This window comes from Raphanus sativus, chromosome 2 (assembly GCF_000801105.2).
Source record: "Raphanus sativus cultivar WK10039 chromosome 2, ASM80110v3, whole genome shotgun sequence".
Taxonomy (NCBI): domain Eukaryota; kingdom Viridiplantae; phylum Streptophyta; class Magnoliopsida; order Brassicales; family Brassicaceae; genus Raphanus; species Raphanus sativus.
This window is the reverse complement of record NC_079512.1, coordinates 7,379,561-7,407,403: the sequence shown is the minus strand read 5'-3', so window position 1 is coordinate 7,407,403 and position 27,843 is coordinate 7,379,561. Positions and strand designations below refer to the sequence as shown.

Below are 27,843 nucleotides of genomic sequence, written 5' to 3'. Positions count from 1 at the left end.
GTTCCAGTATTGTAAAATTATGGATTATGCAGTTCCAGTACTGCATTGATAATTATCTTAAATAACATTAATGTTACCGACTCAATAATTCATATATAGTGGTCTAGTAAATTGAGGTGAGGATTCATATGTGGCTTTTACAATATTTAATTAATTTCCAATGCTTGTACATGATAAGTATATCAGACTACAACAATTTATATCAAACTTGTTCACTCATCTCTCAGGTCGGATATTCCTAAGAAAACAGACCTCTTTGTGTTTCCTTCCTTGAAATAGTCTACTCCTATTAAGTGACAGATCAAGAACTTGATAGGTATAAGACTAAGAGAGAAGAGAGAAGGAAGGCATATCTTCGATCCTGAAAACATCATCCATCATCAGCTCTCTCTCCAGCTGCGCCCTCGTACATCTCAACACATCCTACACCATCCATCCATCAATCTTATCATCACCATCACAGGCATAATATTGTATGTATCATAATGGAACCACAACTCACGTTGAATTCCATATAGGTGGCGTTCCTGTCTAGCCACTGTTTATCCATTACCGCAAAGGCAACGCAGTAAAGCAAATCAAAGGCCCATTCGTTTTCTAACATTTTCCAAGAACTTAGTCAATAATCAAGTATCCAAAGAGCAAGGTAAGAAAACTTGTCTGATATATATGTTTCCATGTCTTACCTGATAGCATTTGTAAGAATACCGACCGTACAAAAGTCCTAGGCTTTGCTGCACATGTAGGTTGAGTAAACAATAAGTTTTGCTTCACAATCTAAGGCAATACATTAAGAGAGAGAGAGTGGATGATTCTCACAGGCTTCTAGGTCGAGCATTTGCATGATCATGAAGGTAATGTTGACACCAGCAACAGCGAATGGATATTCCCAAGCCGCTCTTTCACCTCCTTGTTTCTTTAAAAGACGCTGAAACGAAGTCTACACACCAATGGAACCGAGAAGTTACATTAAGAGTGTTATGAATGTTCTCTAAGTAGAAAGTGTTGAGAAGTAAGTTTACCGGGAATGTCTTGGCAAAGAAGAGAAGATTCTCCAGCGATATAAATCCACCTCCTCTGATAACAACAGTCATAAAAAAACAAATGTAAGCACTATTTTTTGGCATGATCTATGTTACTTGAGAGAGCCTAACCTGAAATCAGTGGATGGATCTCTTCCTTGCCATCCCATATCTTTCCACTGATCTGAGATTAAAGCCTCAAGCTTCTCACCTGGATACGTTGCTGACCACAATGCTCTCAGTGCATCCTGATGGTCAGGCCGCGACGCATCGAAGCAATTATTCATTCTCTTCGTCAGCCTCTTTAGTCTTTCTTCCTGAAAAGATATGGTTTCGATAAAAGACAGTTCATGAAGCTGTGTGTTTTCTATTTGTGTTATACCTGCAATGGTGTCAAGTTAGAGCAGATGCGTTCGTAAGCTCTCTTGCGGTGGAAGCACACGCATGTTAGCCTCTTCTTGATTTTCAAACTCGGCGTGCCAGTGCCACCACAACTCGCATCCTCTGGATCTGCATTATTCAGCCCTACACAAAAATAAACAAGATCACATCAAGAACACAAGGTAGCCGAAGGAAGGATCTTTTAACCGCTATGTTGTTGATAAATTACGTTTCCTAACCAAATTGGGCTCGAGAATTACATGAAAGCATCTAAATACTTACTATAGAACTAAAGTAGTACGTTCCATTAGAACTGAAGCTTCAAAACAGACTTGGTCAAGTCATATGAAGACGAGGGCCCCAAGGGTTCGATTAATACATCCCCTAGTCTATATTTGACATGTGTCATTACCATATTAATTTTGAAAGAAAAATTATGACATGGCACACTAACATTGATGACATGGCTTGAAATAAATTATGACATGGATATTACATTTAGTGTTGATTTATATTTAAGATATTTTTTAAAAATATGATAATAACTTATAGATAATTATGACATATTTATATTTAATATTGATTTATATTTAAAGTAAGTTTTTAAAATATGGTAATAATTTATATATCATAATTAATATAAAAATAAATAATAAATTAAATAAAAATATAATAATAATTAAAATTTCGAAATATTATTTAGCTATATTTTTATAAGTATATTTTTAAAAAATTAATAATTTTCATTAAATAGTAACATGGACATTTACTTTTATTGTTGATTTGTATTTTTAGTAAGTTTTTAAAATATGGTAATAACTCATAGATCAGCATTAATATAGCAATAGCTATATTTTATAAGTATATTTTTTTTTCAAATAATTTTCTTTAAACAGTGACATGGACATTTACTTTTATTGTTGATTTGTATTTTTAGTAAGTTTTTAAAATATGGTAATAACTCATAGATCATCATTAATATAGCAATAAATAATATTATGTTATAAATAGAAATATAATATTATTTTGGATTTTTCAAAAGTTAATTTTATTTTATAATTATTATTAGTAAAACAATTCTTCAGAATTATACAGTTTTTAAATGTAATTTTCTAATCCAATACTATTAGTTTATTTTTAAGATCCACAAATTTTAGAAAATTATTTAGTTTTATGTTTTGATAATTATACACTTAACAAAATTTTCTATTACATTTACAAAATTTGATTTAATATATTTTACAAAAGATATACATATATATTAGTATATTACTAAATATACATTGAATAAAAATATTTTTTTTTAATCTTAAAATTTTACATATGATTAAATTAAGATTGTATATTGTAAGCAAATAATAAAATCAAAAATTAACAAAATCAAAAATTAACAAAATTTATATTTTAAAATAAATTTATATTTTAAAACTTTTATTTCTGCACATGGTGCAGGAAAACACCTAGTTTTATTTAAATATTATACACTTTCTAATAAATATTAAATAATAATAAATAATTTAATTTACGTTTTTTAAATTCTAATATATATTAATATAAATAATTACTGTATATAATAAATTTTTGGAATATCTATCTTCGTGGAACAAAAAATAAATCTAGAAAATCTATTTTTTCTGGAAACAGAGTAAATGTAAAAGATGTCCAACAAAACTAAAGATTTTTAAGTTTGGGTTTGGGTCCAAATAGGTTTATTTACATTCGTTTTGATTTTTGGATCAACATTTTGTCATGGTTCTGGTTCGGTTTAGATTGGTTAATCAAGATTGGACATTCCAAGATCTCATTATGTGACAAGTTACCTAACAATAGACCCATAGACAATAATAATTCTAAGCGCCATCGCCATATGGAAAACATTATGATTCACCTTACCACTAGCCCTCTACTTCACTTTATAGAAACTTGTCAACATATGCCCTAGAGGCTGATTTAGATATATGGGGACCAAAATCATAGCACGAGAAATAAAGTTTTACTAGATTCTGACCCGCCCGATCGGGCGGGTTATATTCATTCAAAAGTAACTGTAATTGACATATAAAGAAATGAATTAGTCAGTGTAAATTTGTTTTTTGGTCATAATCTTGTGTAACCTTTTTGATACAATAGGCTGTGGTAAACGGGGGTTAGAATCAAAGAAACTGATATTTCTATTATTTTTATTACTATAACTCGGTACTCAGAGGAACATTATTCAAATAACTATAAATTGCATAAAACATTGAAGACGATATTTATTGTTGCAGTCGAGTTTTACTTCTTAGTTGGTGTATATCCATAGTTACAGTTAACCATATCAATTTAAAATTTTTTTTTCGAAAAAAGAAAATAATATCTTAGTTTTTTTGCCTAAATATTTTCGGAAATATTTTCCTTAGTTTTGTTTCTGTTTAGACTTGAATGTTAAGTGAGACAAAAGTAATTTTGTCGTTTAGATTTTTTTTTAATAACTTAAGTTTATAAATTATTTAAGATACCAACGAAAGAAGTATCTCCGAGTATTTATAAATATTGTAAAATTTCTTATAACTGAATTTGTATTATCATGTGATTGTATTTAGAAGTGATCATGAACTAATCTTTTAGTATAGATCCTTTTCATCATGGTATAATTTTTTTGATTATTGATATCAGTGTTACCTATTACTTGTACATGTTTTTCGTAATAAGATAGATTAGCAATATAATCTCTTATTAACTTGGTTTTAGAATATGTCATTTGTTTTTTTATACGTTAATAAATTTTATTTGAATTAATTCTTTAGATATGACTATATTAGAAACGTGTAAAAGACCTCATATGGGTGTGACAAAATTTTGATATTTTTCTTTGTTTGATAAAATTTTGAAGTTATATATGATATAAAGGTGATAAAATATGAAATAACTATAGTTTCAGTCTATAAACGCATGTGATATCTAAAATTCTAAAGATTAGTTCATCATGACAACTATAAAGCAATCTTTCAAATTTCTCTACAAATACGAACTAATTTGTATATGATAGATCAACTTGTAAATATGAGCGTATGATAACAAATAAGTACCTTTATGTTACAATCTATCAACCCACACTAATATGATCTTACTAAAAAAAAAGATTGAATAACATGTATAGTATTTATAAATGTTACGAAGTTATAGTACACGATAAGAGAGGAGTTATAAAGTCATAATATTGGACCAGTTATTTCCAAAACCAATAGAAATATAGAAGGTCTAATAATGGATTAATGTGGATATAACTTTATAAGAAAGAAGTATATTTAATTTAAAATCTTACAAAACAATAGTTAGGTCCAAGGGAATGTTTCTGTTTTAATAAGATAGATATCGTTTTTACATCTTAGAATTAATCCAAGAGTGTCAAATTATTTTACCTAAGAGTCTGAGACCGCAGATCTACTTAAAGTTTGACTCACGTGGCAGACCGATTGAATCATTCACGGATCTCTCAAACCCGCACGATTAAACTAAACCGGTAAAATCCTATGAACAACCGATCCGAATTATTCACTAGGGACCCACAATGGGACCCAAGCTTGGATTATGATTTTCAGACACGAAATGAAGCCGATGCTCCTTCTAACCCGGACACCTAATAATTGTGCCAAGAAGAGTCCTAAAACATCACATATTCTATACTTTTTAAAACATGCTCTGTATATATGATATCATTATAGTGTTGAAATGAAACCATATAAAATTTTTAAAATACTAATTTTCTTGTAGATGTTTTTTTCTGGTTTATCACTATTGACCCACGTTACTGAGTCTACCGGTCAAATATACTGTAGGTAAGCACATACTCTGCTACAGTTTACCAGCTTTGAGTGAATGAAACATCACTGAAAACGACGGTTAAAATTATACCCACACTTGGCGCAATGTGCAACATTCTAACATTTACAACTAAACTAAACTAACTTTCATATAAAATGGAGATTTTAATTAAGAAAGAATGATTATATGGTGAAGTGAGAAATTTCAATTTGGTTTCCGTTTCTAAAGAACCAAAAAGAAATATAAATCTTTGGCATCACATCGCATGGATCTAGTAAAGGAGAATAAATAGAAATGAACAAAGATCAAATACGGATATTCCATTGAGATGATCGGCGTTACCAACTATAGAAAGGGAAATGTACCGGCGAGAGGAGAAAACGTACCGGCAGAGACGTCAGAATGAGCAGCGGAGGAGGAGGGAGGTGAAAGATGACGAGCTCCGACGCATGAAATTCTGACAACTCGCATCTCGTTTTTTGGAGATATTCTTCTCCAGATTCCGCTTTTTATTTTGCTGAGGAGAGAACGTGCCTGTTACTACTTACTACTAACTACTACTCTCTTAGCTCCTCGTCAGCTTCGGCGACTGTGACTTATTTATACAGATAGCGGAATGACGCATATGCCCCCTTCATCAAGATCTAAAGATAATATAATTTCATAGTTATGCCACATAAACACGTTTTCTGGTTTTATTGCTATTTAACCATCTCGGTGTGGTGATTTAAGCCCATGACTCCCAGGTCCCCACAAAGCGACTACACACCAAATGGTCGCAATTATTACAATAGTGGGTTTAGAACAAGACAAACAGGAATAAGAAAGGAGAAGCAGCTTGATCCTCTGTTTTCACCACGAGTTCACAACAAGATGAACTCTCACCTTAAAAAATATTATTATGTGGTTATAAAAATGATGTTTTTAAAGTATATATATGCCCCCCTATAAAATGGATCATGAAACTCAAAAGGTAACAAAAGAATCAACTAATGTACAGTATTGAAGGGAAGAAAGAATGATAAAAGGCTTTTTAATCCTGTCATTCTTCAGAGCCACCAATCAGGGACTTTCAACCTCCTGTTTCTATGTACAGCGAGCTTGACATTTGGTATCTTGTGTTTCACCTGTCTCCACAACATGTTCACTGCGTCTTCTCTCTTGGGCGGGTACTGAAACTCGAAGTGATGAGACACGTTCTTCAGGTTTTCCCACATTTGCAGCCATTTCTCCTTGGGAAACTGCCGGAGGTTGTCGAGGATGAATCCTGGTTCAAGCGCCTCTTTTACAGAATAGAAGACTGAGAACTCTGAGTAGTCTATCTCATCTTCGAACGGCAGCTCGATCTTGTCGCTTATGATGACCGGAACACAGTGACTTACAATGGCATCAAATAAGCGGCATGATGATGGAGTGTCTCCAGCTGGATGCAGACAGAACTTTGATGATCTCATTCCTTCCGTAGACTGGAGTGGCAAGCAAACAAACATACACAATAAGAGAAGAAATACTATCACAGTGATTTTTTATTTATTTTTTAATACAAGGAAGTTCGGGCCAAAGCTATATCCCAGGCCCGAAACCTTGTAATATTAGTTTCGTCCAGTGTTCTAAAAATTGCTCTAGGCGGCACCTAAGGCCCCCGCCTAGTAGGCAAATCGAGTATGAGCGAAACAATTTTTTAAAAAATCGGTCTAGGCGTCTGAAAAATCGGTCTAAGCACCCGCATAAACAATAATCCTCTATAAAACGCTTAATCACCGCCCAGTGATTTTTAAACATTGGTTTCGTCCCATCGGTCACTCGAATCGGGGGCCCTCTAACACAACGATCATGGTCCTTTCCAGTTGTGCTAATCACAGTGATTGGTTCCAATCAAATAATCTTCCTCTTATTCCTCTAAACCAGCTTACAAAGAGCAAGAACCAAAGATCTCAACACCTAACACATGAAGCAGTGTCCTAGGATCTAAACCATATGAAACCTTGCAAAGAGTAAAACTCTGATATAAGACACAAGGACTTACCACTTTGATGTTTTGTGTAGTTGCTACACTCTTCTCATAGCGAACATCAGAGTTACCAGCAAGCAACTTCTCCAACTGACGACGGATTTTACCATCAGCTTTCCTAACAGTATTCCCACGGAAGTAAAGAAGCGTGCTGCGAGACTCGTACGGATCCGGAGTACTATCATCCCCATCATCCCCATCAAAGGACTCAACCACATGTACATACGGAGACACCACATCTTTACCTAAACGCGCCATCTCCTTAGGGTAACGCCCAAAGTCAGCGACAATGAGGATCGACGCGTTCACTAGCTGCCTCAAGAATCTAAAAGCGTTAGGATGCGTCATGGGAATCACATGGTCTCTACCGCCCGAACGTTGCCAGTACTTGGAGTTCTCAAGATACTCCATTAACTCAACCTGAAAAACAACAATTTGTAAAATCGTCAACGGTTTGACCGGTAATCGCCGGTCAGATTTCAGGATTTCGGATCGTTTACCTGTAGTAGCCGGTCAAACTCCGTATCCGGATCCGTCATGTTCTTGCCGTGAGTGTTGAAGCTTAAGGAAGAGAAGAAAGGGACGAAGAAGGCGTCCGCCGATTCCGGATCAAAAACCCTAACCGCCTCTTTCTCTTTCTCTCCCTCGCGGTGGAGAAGGGAGGCCATGAGCCAGTACTCGACGCTGTGCTGGCGCTGGACGCCGGAGGTCTGGGACCAGGGAGGGAGATTCTCGGCGGTGATCGGGTCGACTTCCGAGAGGTGAGGATCCATCATCGCGATGTTGAATTTTCGCGGGAGATCGTACATGAAGACGCGGAGAGGTCGTGAGGCGGTGGTGGAGGAGTTACAGGAGGGGGAGATGGCGCGGGGGAGGGACTGGAGCTGGGTGAAGTAAGGGGTTGGATCTACAGTGCCCATGTAGATTGAGTAGGAAGCAATGAGGAAGACGAAGAGGACGATGGTGCATATGGTTTTGCCGTACATTTCTTATTCGTTGAATTGAATTTTGAGATTTGGATCCAACGGTGTGTCTTTTGTATTTTGTGTGTTGTTGTCGTTGTTGTTGCTTGAGTTTTGACGAAACGTATCGAGTCATCATAATAGAATAAACGAAGAGATTCTTCTAGTCAGAATTTTGATCTGGTAACCCGTGTAAGTGGGCTAGTGGTAAGGACGATGTCCGGCTGAGGGCTAGCGTAGTGCTATGATGCTCAATAATCCGGCTTCGAATCCCTGCGGCTGCAAACAATTACACGGGCCACCGGGACCTTGACATTCCACTCCGGGGATGGTAGTGGGCTTGCCCACTCGAACTACCATTTTTTAGAATTTTGATCTGGTAATTATTAAGGTTTTTACGAGTCGAATCCCTTTTTTTTTAATTTGAAAGTTTTATAGATCTTGAAAGGATTTATTTGTGAAATATCAGAAAATAAAAATAAATAATTGTACTGAAAAGTAGGGAGAGATAGGAAGAGAAAAGAAGACAGAAATGGGGGTTTTGGTTAGTTAATGAATTATATTCTTTTATAGTTATTTTGGTTTTGTTTGTTTTTGTAGCTGGATCTGAATGCTATTATTCAGATATTGTTCATTTGAAATATTAAAAAGCAGTAAAGTTTCTATGCTACATTTGCATCTCAAAATTCAAAATACCTAAATATTTTTGATATAAATATAAAACTTAGCTATTATAATTATTAAATAATATTTTTATGGAAAAACCAAAAAAATTCACCAAAATCGAAAATGTTATGAAACTGAGTGGGGAAATGTGTTTTCTATTAATCTCGACCAGGGGTCTTACATATATATATACATCAGGTCGTGTTTATTCTAAGTGGATAAGTACAACAGTCGATAAGCATTATCTTCGGCGGTTGGTACGGTCCTGGTCGGTCCGGGTATGTCGATCACAATCTGGTACATAACACTCCCCCTTGATCGACATATCCGGTACTGGTTCGTTGCATGCTTAATGTTGTCTCATTAAAACCTCTCCTGTAAAACCTCAAAACCAATGTGGCAAAATGGGAAACCATGGACAGGAAAAAGAGTACAACACATGAACTCCCCCTAATGAATGCATCACTGTAGATTTTTCGACGATGCATTCCTATCTGGTCGATGAGCTTCTTGTAATATTTTGTAATTTCGACGGCCTTCTGGAACTTCATTTGGACATGGTCAAGACGTGCTCCTTTGATACTGACCACTCGACAATGTCTTCATGTTCTGGTCGGATGGATGATGCTCAATCAGTACTCGGATAGTACTCGACCAATACTTGGATGTACCTCTATCCTGCGATTAAATCTTTCTTGAAGGTCCTCTCATGTCGCATGGTTCTTCTAGTCTCATGGCTTTGCCATACCGTGGACACTTTCATTTTATTATTGACTCAGACATTCTTCTGGTCACTTTCTCTGGATGATGTCTCATGACTTCTTTCATTTTGTCGTAGACAATGCTATGTTTTCGAAAACATACATGTTAAGTCATAGACCTTGTCATCACACGCCAATATACTCATATATGGCTAAGGTTTCTAGTCCCATCATATTCTGTCCAAAATCAATCGATAACTTGTATCATTGAAATCATTGAACCATTGAACTTCTCTTTAGGTTGGTTTGGTATAAACATAAACACAAGGAATTATAATATCCTCTATAAGGATCTATGGACTGATTGTACTAACTATTTTCTTAGTCTATCATTTGCAGCTGCCTTGTTTCAGTCCATGAATAGCTTAGGAACAAAACTATTCTATGAGAATTTCTTTTCTCATCTTTTTGATACTTTTATTATTTCTTTATCCAGTGATCAATCATGCTGCTTACTACATTTCTCTTTTCTTATATCCAGACCTTTATCATTTTCGAATTTGTAGTAGCATCCACCACATAGGAGTACATCTCCTTATAATCTGTTCATTGGTCTTTGTGAGTATCCTTGTGTAATCAAGCCATTCTTTGAATGCTGTAAATAGGAATATGAACACCTTAGTCCATGTCTCACGATTTCTTTTTCTTTCCCACACAGGACCTATTTTTCACTGGTTTTATCTTATCAGATAGTGTTTCTATATATGGCCAATACACCCATCTCTTTTATAGATTCTTTGAATCTTTCTTTAAACCCCCCACGGTTTCAACCTTTTAATATATGAATGCATTCTTGTATTCATGTGGGTTCTGATCCTCGCTTATATATTTTAAACTTAAGTGTTATTTTCTTATGCATCTTTATCTTTTATGTGTGTATGTGTCGACACTCTTTTATATGTATGGTTCCATTGTGTTCCAGACATGAACTAATCGATTAGAGATTTCATTCTTACTAAGAACCTTCATTACCTTGCAGTTTGGCGTCCCAAACTACATGGTCTGGTACTTTAGATGTTTAGCTGTGCAGCCTTATCTCAATGTCTGGTCTGATTTCCCTTATGACCTCGGATATGTCATTTCTATGCACCTTTCTTTTCATTTCCGAGGTTCCTTATCTTATGGAACATATTGGTCTATCTTTAGACTATATAGCAACTTGATTATGTCTCTTCTAGGACATTAATTTCGTGGTGCTTAAGCTGGTATGACTTAGTCATTCTTTTTCTTTTCTTTTCGGGTCTAATCTGTTTGGCATTCTTTTAGCTAGCTTTGTATGATCTTTCTTTGGACGTCTTAAATCATATTCTCTGGTCCGAGGATCTTGCCAAGACAAGGATGGTTAATACCATTCCATTTCTTTATACTTGTACCAGCTTATTTCTTTCTCCCCCTGATGTTGGATAATCGGATTTAATCATGCAATCCGTAAACCTGGCCTTAATCTGATCACCCATATTTGGCTCAAGGTTTCTTATAAAATCGTGGGAGAAAGCATTCTCATATCCAACATATATTCCCAATCTTATCTCATCTTCTTATGAGGTTCCATCCTAGACGGCACATATTATTGTGGTGGTCTAAACATAATCTCTTAGGATGGTCTATGTCTGGATCATGACCATTTATCATTCTTAGATAGGAATATCTATGCTCACTTTATATGGCCTGATGCATATTTTTATTACATGTAAATCCATGTGTTCCCAAGCATTAGCTAGTGATCTTTGTATCACAAAGAATTCGGCCAAGTTCTATCATGGTCATAGACCATGTCACTCGGATTTTTAGTGTTGTTCATGGACCACGAGAGTGTCATTTCTCCCCCTCATGAACATGCTATAAATCTTTTAGATGCTTGGAACATTATAGCCTTATGAGTTTCCCTTGTGTACATGTTACACAACGTGAGATTCTTTGGGATAACTCTTTTGTGCCTTTTGCATCAATTTTAAAGACATGGATGGCTAGTCCAGTCATGCCATAAAGTGTGTAAAATTTCGTGGTCAACCTATCTGGTTACCTAGGCCTTGTGCCTTTATCATACTGATCTTTTAGCATAGTTTAGATCAGTCGGGAGTACAGTCTCGACCATTTCTATGCCTTGGGCGATTTTTATTTATAATTTTGAAGGAACTTTTTATTTCTTTTACCCATTGGTTCAATGTGGAAACCATTCATTTTCAAAATTTTATAACTCAAATGGGTCTTTTATTTGGGTGAATAATTCATGCCCCCTTTAGGCAATGCCTTTGGTCGGATAATTTTAATTACTATACTCATTTTTAATTTTTCATTTGTCATTTATCAATAAAGAAATTATCAAGCAAGTCAAACATGATAATATAAAACTAAAACAACTCTTATTATATAGAAAAAATCGTAAATGACAAACAAATCAAAACATAAAATCAGAATGTCGAAATCTCGATTCTTAGGCAATGTATATGCCGGCCACTCCTTTTATTAATCTGGACGTGGCTTCTTTGGATTCATCCTTATTCTCTCCAGCCTTATTGGGTTCAGGAAGTCTCATCTCACTGGTTTTGCTTTAGTATCTCATTATTCTTCTCAGCTTGTAATAGATACGAGATCAAATTCGTATCAGTGGTGAAACCTTTTTTCTGTACGTATATTGTAACAATAGATCCCTTGGATCATCTGTGAGGAATGTCTTTTCCAGTAAATCTTCATCTGTTACCTCTTCACCACATAGTTTCAATTTAGAAACGATTTTGATTAGAGCTGAGTTATATTCATCTATGGACTTAAAGTCCCGAAATCTGAGATTTATCCACTCATGCATAGCCTTTGGTAATAACACTATTATGTATCTGGATTTTAACTCTGTCCAAAGGTCTAGAGGGTTCTCAATATTTAGATATTAATCTCTGAGATCCTCAGTGAGATGTTGGCGAATAATTGTTACTGCCCCATATTTTTTATTTTCAGTTGCAGACTCGCCTTTGATGATACATCTGTCAAGTCCTAGTATCTTCAGGACAATTGCAGTGTTCATGGCCTATTTTAAATAATTATCTCCAGAGAGATTAAGGGCTGAATAATCCAAATTCGACATCTGAAAATATAGATTTTAGAGTCTTATTATTTGACTTATAATTAGATTCAAACAATGCATTTTTGGGTTTCTTTCAACCTTGTAATTATGCAATGTGATTTGGCTTCTTCAACCTATAAATTATATAATTCAATCCTATTTATTTTTTTAGTCAATATAACAATGGAACTTTGGTTTCTTTCAACCTTTGAATTTATGCAATGTAATCCGATTTTCCATTAAATATAGCAATTCGATTTTCTCATATGATCAATCAATTAAAAAATTGTTTTATGATGCAACTTTAGCAATCATTGTCTACATGAACAATATGAGCTAAAAAAAATTAAAATCAGATCAAACTATTGATTCTAGATGATTTAAAATGTTATCGGATTCTAGAGAAAGAAAATAGGATTTAGGGTTTCAAAAATATAGGGTTTCACTTTTTAATAATTATTTTCGAAACCATTGATCTGAATAATAATTATATGACTTAGAAAATCAGATCAATCTTAACAATTATAGCATTTTTCTAATCTTTCAAAAGAAAAATGGAAAGTTTCCAGCAACTTATAAAAAACAATTTCTCAAAGACGAACGTTTTTAGAAAAATTAATTTTGCATTCTAGCAATCTAGAAACATTCAATTATGGTTTTAAACAAGTTTTAGCAATCTTCCATTATTCTAAAACTAATATGGAAATTTTCAGAAACCATAAAAGTCAATTTTCACAAAACCGGAAAGTTTTAGAAAAAGTAAAATTTGCAATTTAGTAATCTGGAAAAATCCGGAATTTTTCTAGCAATCTCCAGTGATTCAACCAAAATCAGAATGAGATCCTAACAATCGTTTGTAGGTGATTCAAACACTTCAAACAATCACACACTTTTATGCAGTTTTTTCGGTATGAAAAATTTACACTATGACTATGTGATTAAAAACTAATTTGATGAAACTACTTATAGGATTTCTTAGTTAGGATTTATCATGAATTTTGGTGAATTTTAATTAATTTTCGGAATTTATTTGTGGAGGTCAATTTCTAACCAGAAAGCGAAAAATCGTTTTCCACATAGTTCCAGACCAATGGGTCGGATTCTGATGATGGAAAACTAACTTTGGGGATTTTTATGAAATTATCATGAATTTTAATTAATTTATAGACAATAATACATAATAGGTCATATTTAGGGTTTTAATTACTTTATATATCAATATATCAGGCTGTGAGATTCAAAACCATTAGGGTTTCGAGTTTAATTGTTAGAAACAATCTCTGTTGAACTTAAAAGCTCCAACTTACTCAAAGGGTTTCGGGATCTATTATCTTAGGGTTTGGGGTTTGGCAAATTTTAATGGTCATTTCTTTATCAATCAACCAAATTCAGTATGTATTTTTTTTTAGGTTTCAGAATTTTAATTACCTAAATTTTTGATGTTTGTAGAACTGGACCACCGAGAGCAGGAACGAGTCGGGTCGCGAACTGCATGACCGGAACGGATAAGGAGCTGGTCGCGTGTCTTAGGTTGAGCAAAAACCTTTTGTATCTTTAGAAACCTTAATCAAAAACTAATCAAAACAAGTTAGTATAGATAGATGAAGCAAATCGCAGAAAATAACAAAGTATAGAGAGAGGTTGCGGTTTAGGCTTTTTATTAGGGTTTTAGGGTAGTTGACGGTGCGGGTTGGAACGGAGCTTGAGGGCCCGTTTGAGATCGGATTGATACGAGGTTTGCGGCGATGTATTATTCACGTCAAGATCTTCAATTTGATATATTACACGTCGTCTGGATCCTTACGGTTTGAGAGAACGAACGGTTTGAAGTCGTCGAATGAGTTTTAGAATTTCAGGGTTTTAGGTCACTTGACGGCGATTTTTAGAATAGAGCGTGAGGGCGCGTCCGGAGTCAGATAGAGGCGAGACCGACGGTGTTGGATTCGTCTCGTCAAGAGCTTTAATTTGATATATTAATAGTCGTCTGGGTCTGTACGATTTGAGAGAACGAACTGTTTGAAGTGGTGCCGTCAATTAGGGTTTTTGAGGTAGTTCGAAATTTCAGAATCTCGTGCTGATAACGTGTTATGAAACTAAGTGGGGAAACATGTTTTCTATTAATCTCGACCAGGGGTCTTACATATATATATATACATCAGGTCGTATTTATCCTAAGTGGATAAGTACAACAGTCGATAAACATTATCTTCTGCGGTTGGTACGGTCCTGGTCGGTCCGGTTATGTCGATCACAATCTGGTACATAACAGAAAACATAATTTTCCTGCCAGCCAAACCAAAAATGCATTAAATCAAGTTTTAAAATTTACTATTATTTAATAAATGATTTAAATCTAGTGTGTGCAAGTTTTAAGAATTTTAAAATTCTATATATTTTAATTGATTTCAAATCATATTTTATAGACTCTCATGAACAAATTATTGAATTTAAAATCCAAAATATACTGTATAGATTTTAGAATTCATCAGTTTAAACTATCTTAAGATTTTATAGATTACAAAACATGAATAGTTAACTTTAAATAAATGATTGAATGACACTCTCTTAGTGTATAGTATAAAAATTAAAATTATTTCATTAATACTTTCAGCTTAAAATATGATAAACAAAATTTTAAAGCATAAATATAATTGTACTGAAAATATAATAAATTTAATTTATTATTAAGTTACTCAGTTTAAGAGAAAAAAAATCAATTCATTGAAAATATAATAAGTAATAATGGCGATTGATGTGAGTTTGCCACATCTTCTAAAATGATATATCTATACTATTAAAGTACAAGCATATTTGAATTTTTACTCTTTTTACCCCTACTAAGGAGCATTTTCTTTGTATTTATTAAGGGTATTCTGAACGTTTTACGCCAGTTTCTTCTTAATTATTTTTTGGTTTGTCATTAATCACCGGTTTCCTAATTTAATTTCGGTCTGTGATTATTTCTCTGTTTGATACTGCATCGATTATCTATATTATTAAAGTACAAGCACATTAGGATTTTTACTCTTTTTACCCCTACTAAGGAGCCTTCCTTTGTATTCATTAAGGATATTCTGGACGTTTTACGCCAGTTTCTTCTTAATTATTTTTTGGTTTGTCATTAATCACCGGTTTCCTAATTTAATTTTGGTCTGGATTATTTCTCTGTTTGATATTGTATCGATTATTTCCATGTTTAATACTGTCATTATCCACCGGTTTTCTAATTCTAAAATTATTAATTTTGAGAACAATCATTATCATTTAAAACGATTTTGAAAAATATAAATATATTTTAAACAAATTTCCAACTTATTATCACCGAATTTGTCTTATCATTGGAAAAAAATCACAATATTAAAAATACCGGGTTACCAACCGGTAATTCGTTCAACCGCAGGTGCGAGTCGGGTTTCAAAACACTGATCAAAACTATAAAACTGTTATATTGATTTATATTTAAAATATCTAATTCAAAATCAAAAACCTAAAAATACATGTACAATATAGTTTTAACCGAACATAAACCCGAGTATAAAACACATATATAAGACGGGTTATATAAATGCATATACAAGACGGATTATATAAATGTGATTATATAAAAAAATTACCAAACATAAACCCGCGCTTTGAAAGCGCGGGTCAAAATCTAGTATACTATTAAAAGGGAAGCAGTCTTGAAAAGTCGACTTATGCAAGTTGTTTGAACCCTTTCATAATTTTATTTATGTTATAGTTTATATTACCTTAATTAATCAACCCACCTAATTCGGTTAGTATCTATGTCAAATTAAGATTACGTTTATAACAGAATGATGTTTCATCATTATATCCCCGACGTTTGTGCATCAAACATACCATTTTGCACATCTCAATTTTTAAGTGTATTATTCTTATTCAATTTATACGTAAGAAATATATGGAAACAAGTTAATAATTGGATCACCCTAGATTTTTGCATCAAACTTACCTTTTTACATATCTCAATATTTAAGTTTATTTATTCAATTCTTTTTTTTTGAAAAAAAAGAGTTAAACCCGAATCTATTAAATACACAGACCTAACCTCCGAGTGAGAAATGCAACTCACGGATAGACCCTTTCTCAAGTATTCAAATAGACTGAAATGCAGTAGCCGATATCCGTGTAGATGACCAGAAATATGTGACTTATTTATTCAATTCTTACGAAAAGAAGAAGTCAAAACAAGTTAATAATATGCAATATACATGTTTTCGACCTTCTTTACCAATATATATAATTTGACCTTATATAGATAGGCAAACATAAAAAAATTAAAATAGTATCAATCGTGATACTATTACATTAAATTATTTTTAAAATTTTTACAAATCAAAATATATACAAAATAAAATTAGATAAACACTTTAGTGACTATCTGTTATATATATATATATATATTACGTTAAACTAATTTGTATAAAAAATATTATAATAACAGTTTGTTATTGAAGTTAAGTTTAAAAATTATTAAAAACCCTACTAATCGTTGACAAAAAAAAAACTACTAATTGTTTTTTTTCTGTTTAACTTTTAAAAAAAACCTACGAAGTTGTACTATTAAATTAGTCAAAAATATTCGAAAGTAAATATCAATTCTCACTAACTTAATAAATTTAACTCTTATAAAATATACACAAATATAATGAAAAAATAGGTTTGGGAATCGAGTCTTCGGGTCTGGTATAAATCAGTTCCAGTTCAAGTTCTTCGGGTCTTCGACATTTGAATGCAACTAGGTATTTGAAAATAATTTAGTTCGGTATCTTTTGGATCTGGGTCAGTTCGAGTATATAATTTAAAATACTGGCAATTCAAGTACGTAATGGGTCCGGCTTGATATTTAGGTATTTTGGACCAAAAAGACTCAAAGCACCTGAAAAGTTGTAAAATCCGAAACACAAAATATATCCAAAAATATTGAAACACCCAAAACCCCGAAATTTTATCCCGATAAACCAAAAAATCCAAATTTTTATTCGAAAACCCTAAATACTCTTTTTAATTAAAATTTACCTGAAACTTGAAACTATAAACCGAAAAAGTGAACCCAAAACTTATAAAAATATATTTCTAAACTGAAAACATATATGAAATACCCAAATATAAATAATATACACAAAACATTTTGGGTACTTTGGGTCTCCGTACTCGAGAAGATATCCGCGGGTCCAATAAATCGAATAGGTACTTTTCCCTGATCCTAGACCCGAACATGTATTTCATGTCAGTTTCGGTTCGTCTTTTGGATCCGTGAAAAATTCTCATACCTAAGAGAGACTTATATAAAAATATACATACAAAATATCAAATAAACTAATTCATAAATTTTATAATTTTAAACTTTTCCCTTCTCCCATACCCCAACATGTATTTTTTGTGTCAATTTCGGTTTGTTTTTCGGATACGGGAAAAAATTCTCATCTCTAAGAAAGAGTTATATAAAAGTGTATATACAAAATATCAAATAAAATAATTCATAAATTATATAATTTTAAACAAATTTCCTTATTCAATATAATAGAGTTTTATAACATAATAATATAATAACCCCAAAATACTAATTCAATCCAAATTTTTTGTAACTCAGAAAACCCGCGCTTTCGAAGCGCGGGCCAAAATCTAGTCTTATCTATTAAAATAGAAGCCAATTCTAACCTCCACATTCCAAAACTTCTCCCCTCAACTATAAATTTTAAGTTTAGATTAGTTAACAATAAAATTATAAATGTCTATTTACTTTTTTTAAATGAGAGAAAATGTAGTTAATCTAAAAATGAAAAGTGATATTAGGATTGTGATAGTTTAGGTAATTTTCCTTAAGTTAGTGATAAATTTTGTTATATAAACTTAAATATTTTAGTATAGAGAGAAAAAATCTGCACCACTACAAGAAAACGTAGTCATGACGACCACGCACTATGACTACAAATTGTGATCGTAATTTTACAATTACATTACGACGAAATCACCAATCATCATAAGGTGATGTATCCTTACAACGAAGTTGTTTCGTCGCAAAAATTTATAAATTTATGATTTATTTATGAAGACTTGTACATGTCATCCTAAAGTAGTTGTTATATTAAGACTAAATTTCATCAAAATATTTGCATCTAATTAAAGACTAATATACAAGCAATATAGAAGGTTGGTGAAAATGATATACCATGAATTTGACCCGATTTTAGCTATGGTATATAGGAGTTTTAGGATAGATTTAATACATTTTGAGGTCTAGATAGTATATTTACAGGTTCAGGAGCAATTGGAGAAAATATGATGATTTTGGAGCATTTTGGAGCACTTTAGAGAATTCACTCGAGATGATCATATCGACCACCACTTAAAGTCGACGAAGAGAGACATATCGATCGATGCACACTCAGTGATATCGATCGATGGGGAGCACGCAGAAGTCCAATTTGGTCACAACCGATTTGAAGCCTAAGATTTCATCTAATTACCAAGATGCCCCTGACAAGTTTTAACCTAATATTTACTATTTATATCTTGTTTAAGTGTTTGAAGCAAGATAGCCGTTTTTGTGAGTTGAGAGAGTTTTACAAAGTTGTGAGAAATAAAGTTACTATCGAGAGCTTTCTTGTACTCCATTATTTTTATATTCATCTATCTATTCTATGCAGTTTTATTTAATGTTTATGATGTTTGCTTAGCTATGTCTGAGTAAACACCTTACTAGATTTATTATTCAAATAGGTTTTGAGGAATTAGCCCCAAATATGAATACTTGAGTTGTGATATTTATCTTTGAAGATTGTTCTTAATGCTTGTGTATGATTAGCTAACCTATACATGATAATAGTGGATTTATCTTTGGATCTATCTTCTCTGAGCTAGGACTTGCTAGATGCATGCGACAGCTGGTTAAGCAAACTCCTAGTGAACTGTTATCAGCCCGCGCTTAAAGTTTACTATAGGTGTATTGATCGATTCTCCTATAAAGACATCGATCGATTGACACAAAGCTATGTCGATCGATACGTTCAACAGAACATCGATCGAGGCTTTCCAGATTATGACCTGCGCGTGTAGTGAATCATTGGATCTAGTAATAGATAACCCAAAAAACAAAAGTGGTACGATTATTGTTACCGTTGGGTATCTCATATAAGCATTCATATCATTATAATCCTGATAACCTGAATAGAAATCCTAAGTCTAACTGTTAAACTCCAAATCAATCAATTGAGTAATTGTCTTATTCACCGCTTTAAGTTTGTTCCAATTTACTATCTTTGAAATCTTCAACCTAACTTAGTTATAATATCTAGTATGTGCCCTATGGAATATTCGATTCCTAAGTACTACAACTTGACATCTTTTGATGAGAATAAAGTTGTTTTAGGGTAATTTAAACATGTATCAGAAAACATGATAAATGTTTGTATGTATGGTTGGTAAAAAATGGTGGTAATATAGTTATTAAGTAGTAGCAAATTTTATGACTTAGTAAATCCGTAGACCTGTTCATAATTAATTAGAAAACTTTAAATTTTAATAATTTAGTTACAGATATTAATGACAAATCAATGTTTTTAGCAGTTTAAATAGACTCATATTAGACTCTGCAAACCAAATCAATTTAGTTATAAATTTATGTGATTATGACAAAAAAAATTAAAAAATATAAAAAATCTTACCAAAATCGATTATTTTAAAAATAATAATACAAAAAATTAAAAATTCATATAATCTTCCAAATTCAAAATCAGTTATGTAATTTCCAAATTTTTCTTCACCAAGTATAAATTTTGAAAATAAATATTCCAATTCTACAAAAGATTAAATCATAGATTCTAAATTATAATTATTTTTTAAATGCAGTATGAAAAACAAATTTTGCTGTAAAAATAAAAAGTAATAAAGTATTTTGAAATCTTAATTTAATAACAAAAAATCAGAAAAATTAACCACATAACATCCAAAATTGTATTGATAAAATTACTAAAATAATATGATAGATGCTGTTATTTATTTTAAATATTAAAATAATAGAATTATATTATTTAGACAAAACTGTGCATTTAATTAAATTTGACAAAAATACTAAAATGACAGATTTTAAAATTTATCTTTTAAACACAACATGAAAATATAATTTATCCTAAACAAATATTCTCTCTATGGTATAACTAAATAATTTTAAAATTTATTATACAAAAACGGTTAATTACAAACTAAACAACTAAAGTCGTTGTCTTACCGGCTTCAATCGTTGATGGTTCTTCATTCGATGGTGATGGAGTTCTTGTTGCAAACTATGGTTACTTCGAAAGGCAGCATGAAGTTCTATGGAACGGTAATCTCTTTGACTCTGCTAATAGAGCAAAATAGAGAGTTGTTTTATCTCGGTGGCTCCTACTACAGTAATAAAAAGATAATGACAATTGTTTTCAACTCATTCTGAAGCATGATGCTTTTAGATTAATATGAAGATTATCTCCTTTGAGATTCATGTAGTCGAGAAGCAAATATAAATCTTTTATATGAAAATCTTTAGTCATCCATACACAAAATAAATGTTTTAGTTTATTTTGGATCATACAGGTGTATCCCTTTTCTATGTTGTTTTGTTGGTTCACATTGTTTAGAATTAATTGCCTTGAAAGTTTAATAATACAATTCAACGACAAAAAAAAACCAATGTCTAGCAATTGTTTACTTTCTTGGCTAGTATCTTAGCCACGATTTAGCTACATTTACTTTCATGCTAGAATCTGAGCTACGGTATAGCTGCCCTTTTGTCGTGGCTTTTGTAAAATTGCCACGATTTTGCTACAATTTTTTTTAGCTATTTGAATTTCTAAATCCTAAATCTTAAACATAAGCTACAAATTATAATATTTTTTTAAAAATTGATCTAAAATATAAAACTGTAAACTTCATCTTTTCAGAAACCAGTCTCAGACCATTATTTCTTTTTTTCTCAAACCATATACGTATTTTCAAATTTTAACCCTAAACCACAGCCCTTAATATATGATAAATACAAACTCTAGCTATAATTTTTTTAAAGATGCTAGTTCTTCCCAGTGAATGGATTCATGGGACGAACCATTTCCTTGAAAGAACAACTTCTACAAAAGGCATATTATAATCCTCATATCTTCAATTAAACTAAAGATTAACTATATACATGGAACCAGTGGAAGTCCCCTTGGTCCAATGGTTTGATTAAGAGTTCATGTAATGCTTCTACATCTGGAGGTCTGGGGTTCAAACCCCAAAATACCAATTTATGCAGCTTATGGAGAAACGAATTACATGAGATCTTCAGTTTGGTGTAGGGCGTACCATCGAACATGGATCTCATAGGACGGCTCGGAAAGGTGCAGTTAGGCGTGTATTCTCACAATATGGTAGAATTGTCGGCTGTGTAATCGTCTTTGTAATATTCTCATCATTGTAATAGCATAATTAATCGATAATAATCGATCCAGACGTTCAAAAAAAATATACATGGAACCAAAAGAAGTGATTCGGGCATGAAATCCTCTAGCTACGAATCCGCAGTCCCACATCTCTTCGGAGACGACAGGGTAATAATGGCTTGTCTTATCTCCAATGCCATCATAAATAAAGCAAATCCAAACCAAAACTACAATAATGAACACTATACGATAGTTATAGAGATTGGTCTTGTACTAGCTAGCTTCCTTGACCACTGGACCTTTTTGTTCATTTTGGATACTATCACAGACATCAACACATTAACACGTAGATGTTTCATCAGTTACACTGATCCTACTAAAGAGCAGGAATCAGATATCTAGAATTCTCCTGAATATCAATGAATGAAGAACAAGAAAATATTAACAGAGCATAACAATTAAATTAAAAAAAAAACACAATTTATGAAAGAAGGTTCATGGATTATTAAACCATAACAGATACAGATACTGTAAATTCAGATTGATCAACAACCATAACCTGATCAGACCACTCAACTTTACCCCAAACCTCTCCTCCTTGACGTCTTTCCAGAGAAATCTCTGCGCACCAAAGCTTACTTGGTGTTCTACTCCCCAGTTTTTCTCCTCTTTTATAAAAATACAAAGCCACTTTCTGACCGAAACACGGAGTGTATGCCCAATATAGACGTATCTCAGCCGACAACTCTTCTAAACCCTTCACCACCCCCAGCACTTTTGCTTTGGATCATACTCTCTTAAACAGTTTTCATGCCAATCGTAGTAGTACAATACGTCATCAACGACGCACGGATGATGATCCCAGTCCTTAGAATTTAGCATCTCATCTGTTTCCCATTTACCTTCGTTTGGCACGTAGATAAAGCTATTCAGATCAGACCTAATGTAAATCTTATCAGCCATCACCACCATAGAACCATACATGTTCCAGTTCTCTGGCGAAATGTCTGGCTTTATTAATCCAGGCTCCCACATTTGTGTTTCTGTATTGAAAACCACCATCACCATTGACTTCATGCAGCACTGTCCAAATACGTAAATTTTCTCGTCCATAAAGGTAGAAACTGTATGTATCAAGCGTATAGGCATGACGGGTAGGGGTTTCACCGTGTGAGATCTACAATCAATGTTAAACGCATTATTTTATAAGTAATCGATCCCACCAAACATATATATCCTCGAACCTACTGCCACAAAGCTTTCACAGAGAGGAATATCTGAAAGGGAGACAATATGGACCAAGGCTTTCGGTGAAGAATATACAAACAGTCACTGATTCCCCTCATTGCTAAAACGTATAAAAAGTTTTCGGTGCACCTCAACAAAGATCTTCTCGAGTATATCTCAGGGGACATAACGAGTGATTGGAAGTGCTTAGAAACGAGGGAGAGAGTTGGATAGTTGCATCTTGGTACACGAGCTAAGATGTCAATTAGGACGTCGTCAGGCAGTGACGTAGACAGAGACGGTGATAGGATACCACATGAGGAAGATTACAACATTGGGAGTATAGTTGATGATATAGTCTTACTTAAAGAAATACGTGGACTAAGATAAAGTATTTCATTTCTTTGTTCAATAAGAAGACCTAGTCTTAAGGAGATAACTCTCCACTTTGTTGCGTTCCCGTTTTGTAGGAAGTTGATCACTTCCATTTTCCATTATTTCCTTATTGTTAGCTTATGGGTGAACCCACGTCAAGATGTATTTGCTTCATGTAAGTTTCTTATTTAAATCAATGAAAAACCTAAAAAGAGGTAGTCTTAACTACCCAAAAGAAAAGTGTGTTCTTAGTTTGTTCTTGAACAAATTCTCTTTGATTTGAAGAGGGACCTTAATTGGTATCAAATCACATGTTCCTAGATCAACATTGATATCTCTTGGCAAGGGACCTATCAGTGGTATCAGAGCATTTTTTTGTTTTTGATCCGGACCACTTTGTGGTATCAAAAACTTTATATTTTTCATCTTCCTTGTTATCGGTATTCTTCATGAATCAACGGTTATCAAGAATCCTCGACGAACGGCCATTCTTCAGAATCAACGGTCACCGAGTCTATCCAGCGATTTTTTCTTTTCACCATTTTTTTATTTTCGGGTTTGTTGATCAAGTTCAACATCCTTTCTTTTATATGGATTAAAATCTGTATTTCTTCCATTGTTTTTCAGTTTTCCAAAAAAAAAAAACAATTTCATATTTCTTTGTCAAAAAAAAAAAAAAAAAAACTTCAGGTGATTCTTGTCTCTCGAACCAGAACGTGTCTTCCACAACCAGCATATTCAGAGAAGCTTCCATGCTTGTGTCAAACCTTGAGGACAAGGTTTTTTGGAGGATGGGAGTATTGATAGAATACCACATGAGGAAGATTACAACATTGGGAGTATAGTTGATGATATAGTCTTACTTAAAGAAATACGTGGACTAAGATAAAGTATTTCATTTCTTTGTTCAATAAGAAGACCTAGTCTTAAGGAGATAACTCTCCACTTTGTTGCGTTCCCGTTTTGTAGGAAGTTGATCACTTCCATTTTCCATTATTTCCTTATTGTTAGCTTATGGGTGAACCCACGTCAAGATGTATTTGCTTCATGTAAGTTTCTTATTTAAATCAATGAAAAACTTAAAAAGAGGTAGTCTTAACTACCCAAAAGAAAAGTGTGTTCTTAGTTTGTTCTTGAACAAATTCTCTTTGATTTAAGGAGGGACCTTAATTGGTATCAAATCACATGTTCCTAGATCAACATTGATATTTCTTGGCAAGGGACCTATCAGACGGTGGCTCATTCATCGTTCTCTGCCCTGATTTTGTAAGACACTACAGTTCAGAGATAAAACACACAAAACCCTAATTTTAGTATAAATATGATAAAGCTTACTTTGACTGAGATGAAAGTAAATTTCCAATTTTGGAAATAACATATTGATGGGGGAGTCATCAGCAATTTGGAAATATTTAAAGTTACTAGGTTTTGATTGGTTCTGATGAAGACGAAAGAATATCCTTAGATTGGGGAACTGGGATTTTCATCTTGAGAAAAACAATTCAGAATGATGGAGAAGACTTAGCGGGTTGAAATGATTTAGGCAATAGGATTCTCAAATTCGACTATGCTCATTTACATCAACGAAAATCAGTAAATGAGATTTTATAGGATTAAGAAAAGAAAAGAAAACTCATTTGGACAAAATAAATGTGCTAAGGTTTCATATTTTCATTCTTTCACTTTCTCTACACTTTTAGTACATATCAACAAAGCATTGGTGATCCACCTCTCTTTATATATATGAACTAGTGACGTGCCCTTACGAAGTTGATGTGAATTGGTCGTAAGGGTTACGACTTTTTTTTTGTCACAAACTGTCGTAAGAGTTAGCACTATCTAGCATGGTTTTAACGACAATAATTTAAGTTTACTTCACGATGAAGGTTTATGACTCTAACCCATTTTGTAGGACATAATATAAGTCAACTTAATTACCACGAATGAACGATGAATATATTTAGTCGTAAATAATTACAATTTCTCAGTTACGACGAGCTATTATCTATGAAAGGCGTTTCGTTGTAATAGACCAATTACGACAAACTAACGATCAAAGTGTAGTAATTAAGCTCCTACTTTTTTGTAGTGCATGGATGTACATGTCAAAATCAAGTACTTAACTAAAATAATAAATCAAAACTATTTTTAAAAATTACTTATCTTTTAATAATAAGGGATTTAACTTATAAACCCTGTTTTAAAAAATAGATTTATTCAATAACACTCGTAGGAGATTTATGTTTATTTTTGTATTATATAGAACCAATGATTTAACTTTCAAAGAAGAAAAAGGTTGAAACATCAATAAGAATATTCAAACTGGAAAGATATATGCATTGCAAACCACCATTATTTTCATTTTTCAACTATGTATGTTCGAGCTGTTTATGATTTTCACCAAGTTGTTGAGGTCTTAAACAGACACCAGATGCATTGTTTGATGCATTCGATCAATTTTTCTTTAATATTTGGTTTATGATTTGTTTGCAAAAAAATATTTGGTTTATGAGAAAATGCATCATTGGTTTTTTATCCGTCCATGCGATCATTGGTTTACAGTTGTGTTTTGCCATGTGTACCATGTTCCATGTTCCAAAAAAAGCCAGATACTAAACATTGAAAAAATAGTCAAAAGGAGAAGAAGAATAGCCCAATCCATAAAGTATTAACGGGTTAGCCCATGGAATTATTAGGCCCACTTTGCTATACCAATTAGGGTTTATGTCGTTTCGCCTAATATAAAGTCTTCAGCACACTTATCTCATCGTTTCTGCAGCCAATTTTTCCGTTTAGCAGCCATGGTAAGCTTCTCTCATATCACATCTCTTACCTCATATCGCAGATTTAGCCTATGATCATCCTTCTCATTTCTTTGTTCTGCGTTTCGATAGGTGAAGTACTCGCAAGAACCCGACAATCAGACCAAGTGTAAAGCTCTTTGATCTCTGTACCATTTTACTCTCTTTTTTTTAATTTGATTTTAATTAATTCTTTTGCTGAAATCTGTGTTTTGATAATTGCAGCTTGCAAGGCTAGAGGTTCCGACCTTAGGGTTCACTTCAAGGTACATACATTCTCTCTTGTCTTTTTAGACTTAGATGTAAGGGAATGATAGTTTAGTCTTGTCTTATCTAAGGAAAAAACCTGATTGAGAAAAAGCAGAGTTCTGTCGCATTTGACAGATCTCACGTAAACTTCAGGGAAATTGAATTGGTCATCGTGATTGGGTGAATCTAAGTTTTGTTTTTTCTTACAACTAAAAGGTTCAGTACACTGATGGTACATTGATGTCTTAGTTTATGTCCTATTTTATTGCCTAATGGTTAAGTAAATTTATGTCTTTTAAGTTTATGTTTTGTTTTGTGGATTAGTACTCATAGTGTTTTTTTTTTGTTTTTTTTTAAAATAGAACACCCGTGAAACAGCGCACGCCATCAGGAAGCTACCATTGCTCAAGGCGAAGAGATACCTTGAAGATGTGATAGCTCACAAGCAAGCCATTCCCTTCACCCGTTTCTGCAGAGGTGTTGGAAGGACTGCCCAAGCCAAGAACAGGCACTCTAACGGTCAGGGACGTTGGCCTGCGAAATCTGCTCAGTTCGTTCTCGATTTGCTTAAGAACGCTGAGAGCAACGCTGAGGTGAAAGGTTTGGATGTTGATGCACTCTTCATATCGCACATCCAAGTTAACCAGGCTGCAAAGCAAAGGAGAAGGACTTACCGTGCCCACGGAAGAATCAACCGTAAGTTTTGTAAATTGGACTTTGCATTGTTTTATGTTTTTGTATGATGACTCACATTGTTTCTTTTTTCTTGTTTGTAGCTTACATGTCCAACCCATGCCACATTGAGTTGATTTTGTCTGAGAAGGAAGAGTCTGTTAAGAAAGAGGTATTAACTCTGATCTCCGTGATAAATCTCGGATTAAGCATCTTAATGAGAGTCAATTTTCATGTTATGTTTGTTTTTGATAATTGTAGCCGGAGACGCAGTTGGCAGCCAAGTCAAAGAAATCAGCAGCTTAAAAGCTTTCTTTGTTTTTTTTTTAAGTCTCTCCTTTTTGTGTTGTTGAAAGAGATTTTGTTACATTTTTCTCTATCTTTGCAAGACAATAGATATATTTTCATGGATCAATTTGGTGATTGTTGGTACTA

General features: G+C 33.2%; 3 protein-coding genes, 1 non-coding gene and 1 pseudogene across 4 annotated transcripts; 2 read left to right on the top strand and 3 right to left on the bottom strand.

Moving 5' to 3' along the window:
- Positions 1-129: 129 nt before the first annotated feature.
- LOC108842816 (uncharacterized) lies at positions 130-5,796 on the bottom strand. The gene is made up of 8 exons (XM_018615844.2): positions 5,594-5,796; positions 1,405-1,547; positions 1,155-1,339; positions 1,023-1,077; positions 820-940; positions 687-734; positions 503-597; positions 130-423 (listed from the first exon to the last, which is right to left on the bottom strand). Exons 1-8 carry the CDS (start codon positions 5,676-5,678, stop codon positions 325-327), a joined length of 831 nt encoding a protein of 276 aa, XP_018471346.2. The 5' UTR covers positions 5,679-5,796; the 3' UTR covers positions 130-324.
- A 273-nt stretch (positions 5,797-6,069) lies between these two features.
- LOC108842815 (probable arabinosyltransferase ARAD1) lies at positions 6,070-8,364 on the bottom strand. Its single transcript, XM_018615843.2, has 3 exons — positions 7,719-8,364; positions 7,234-7,638; positions 6,070-6,673 (listed from the first exon to the last, which is right to left on the bottom strand). Exons 1-3 carry the CDS (start codon positions 8,202-8,204, stop codon positions 6,257-6,259), a joined length of 1,308 nt encoding a protein of 435 aa, XP_018471345.1. The 5' UTR covers positions 8,205-8,364; the 3' UTR covers positions 6,070-6,256.
- A 14,225-nt stretch (positions 8,365-22,589) lies between these two features.
- Positions 22,590-23,628, bottom strand: LOC108841639 (F-box/kelch-repeat protein At4g38940-like; annotated as a pseudogene).
- Positions 23,629-26,417: 2,789 nt separating this feature from the next.
- LOC108832589 (60S ribosomal protein L17-2) lies at positions 26,418-27,843 on the top strand. Its single transcript, XM_018606062.2, has 6 exons — positions 26,418-26,490; positions 26,581-26,617; positions 26,713-26,753; positions 27,099-27,432; positions 27,513-27,580; positions 27,670-27,843. Exons 1-6 carry the CDS (start codon positions 26,488-26,490, stop codon positions 27,712-27,714), a joined length of 528 nt encoding a protein of 175 aa, XP_018461564.2. The 5' UTR covers positions 26,418-26,487; the 3' UTR covers positions 27,715-27,843.
- On the top strand, positions 26,842-26,976 carry LOC130508895 (small nucleolar RNA snoR74). Its single transcript, XR_008943079.1, has one exon. It is a non-coding gene; the product is annotated as a small nucleolar RNA snoR74 (small nucleolar RNA).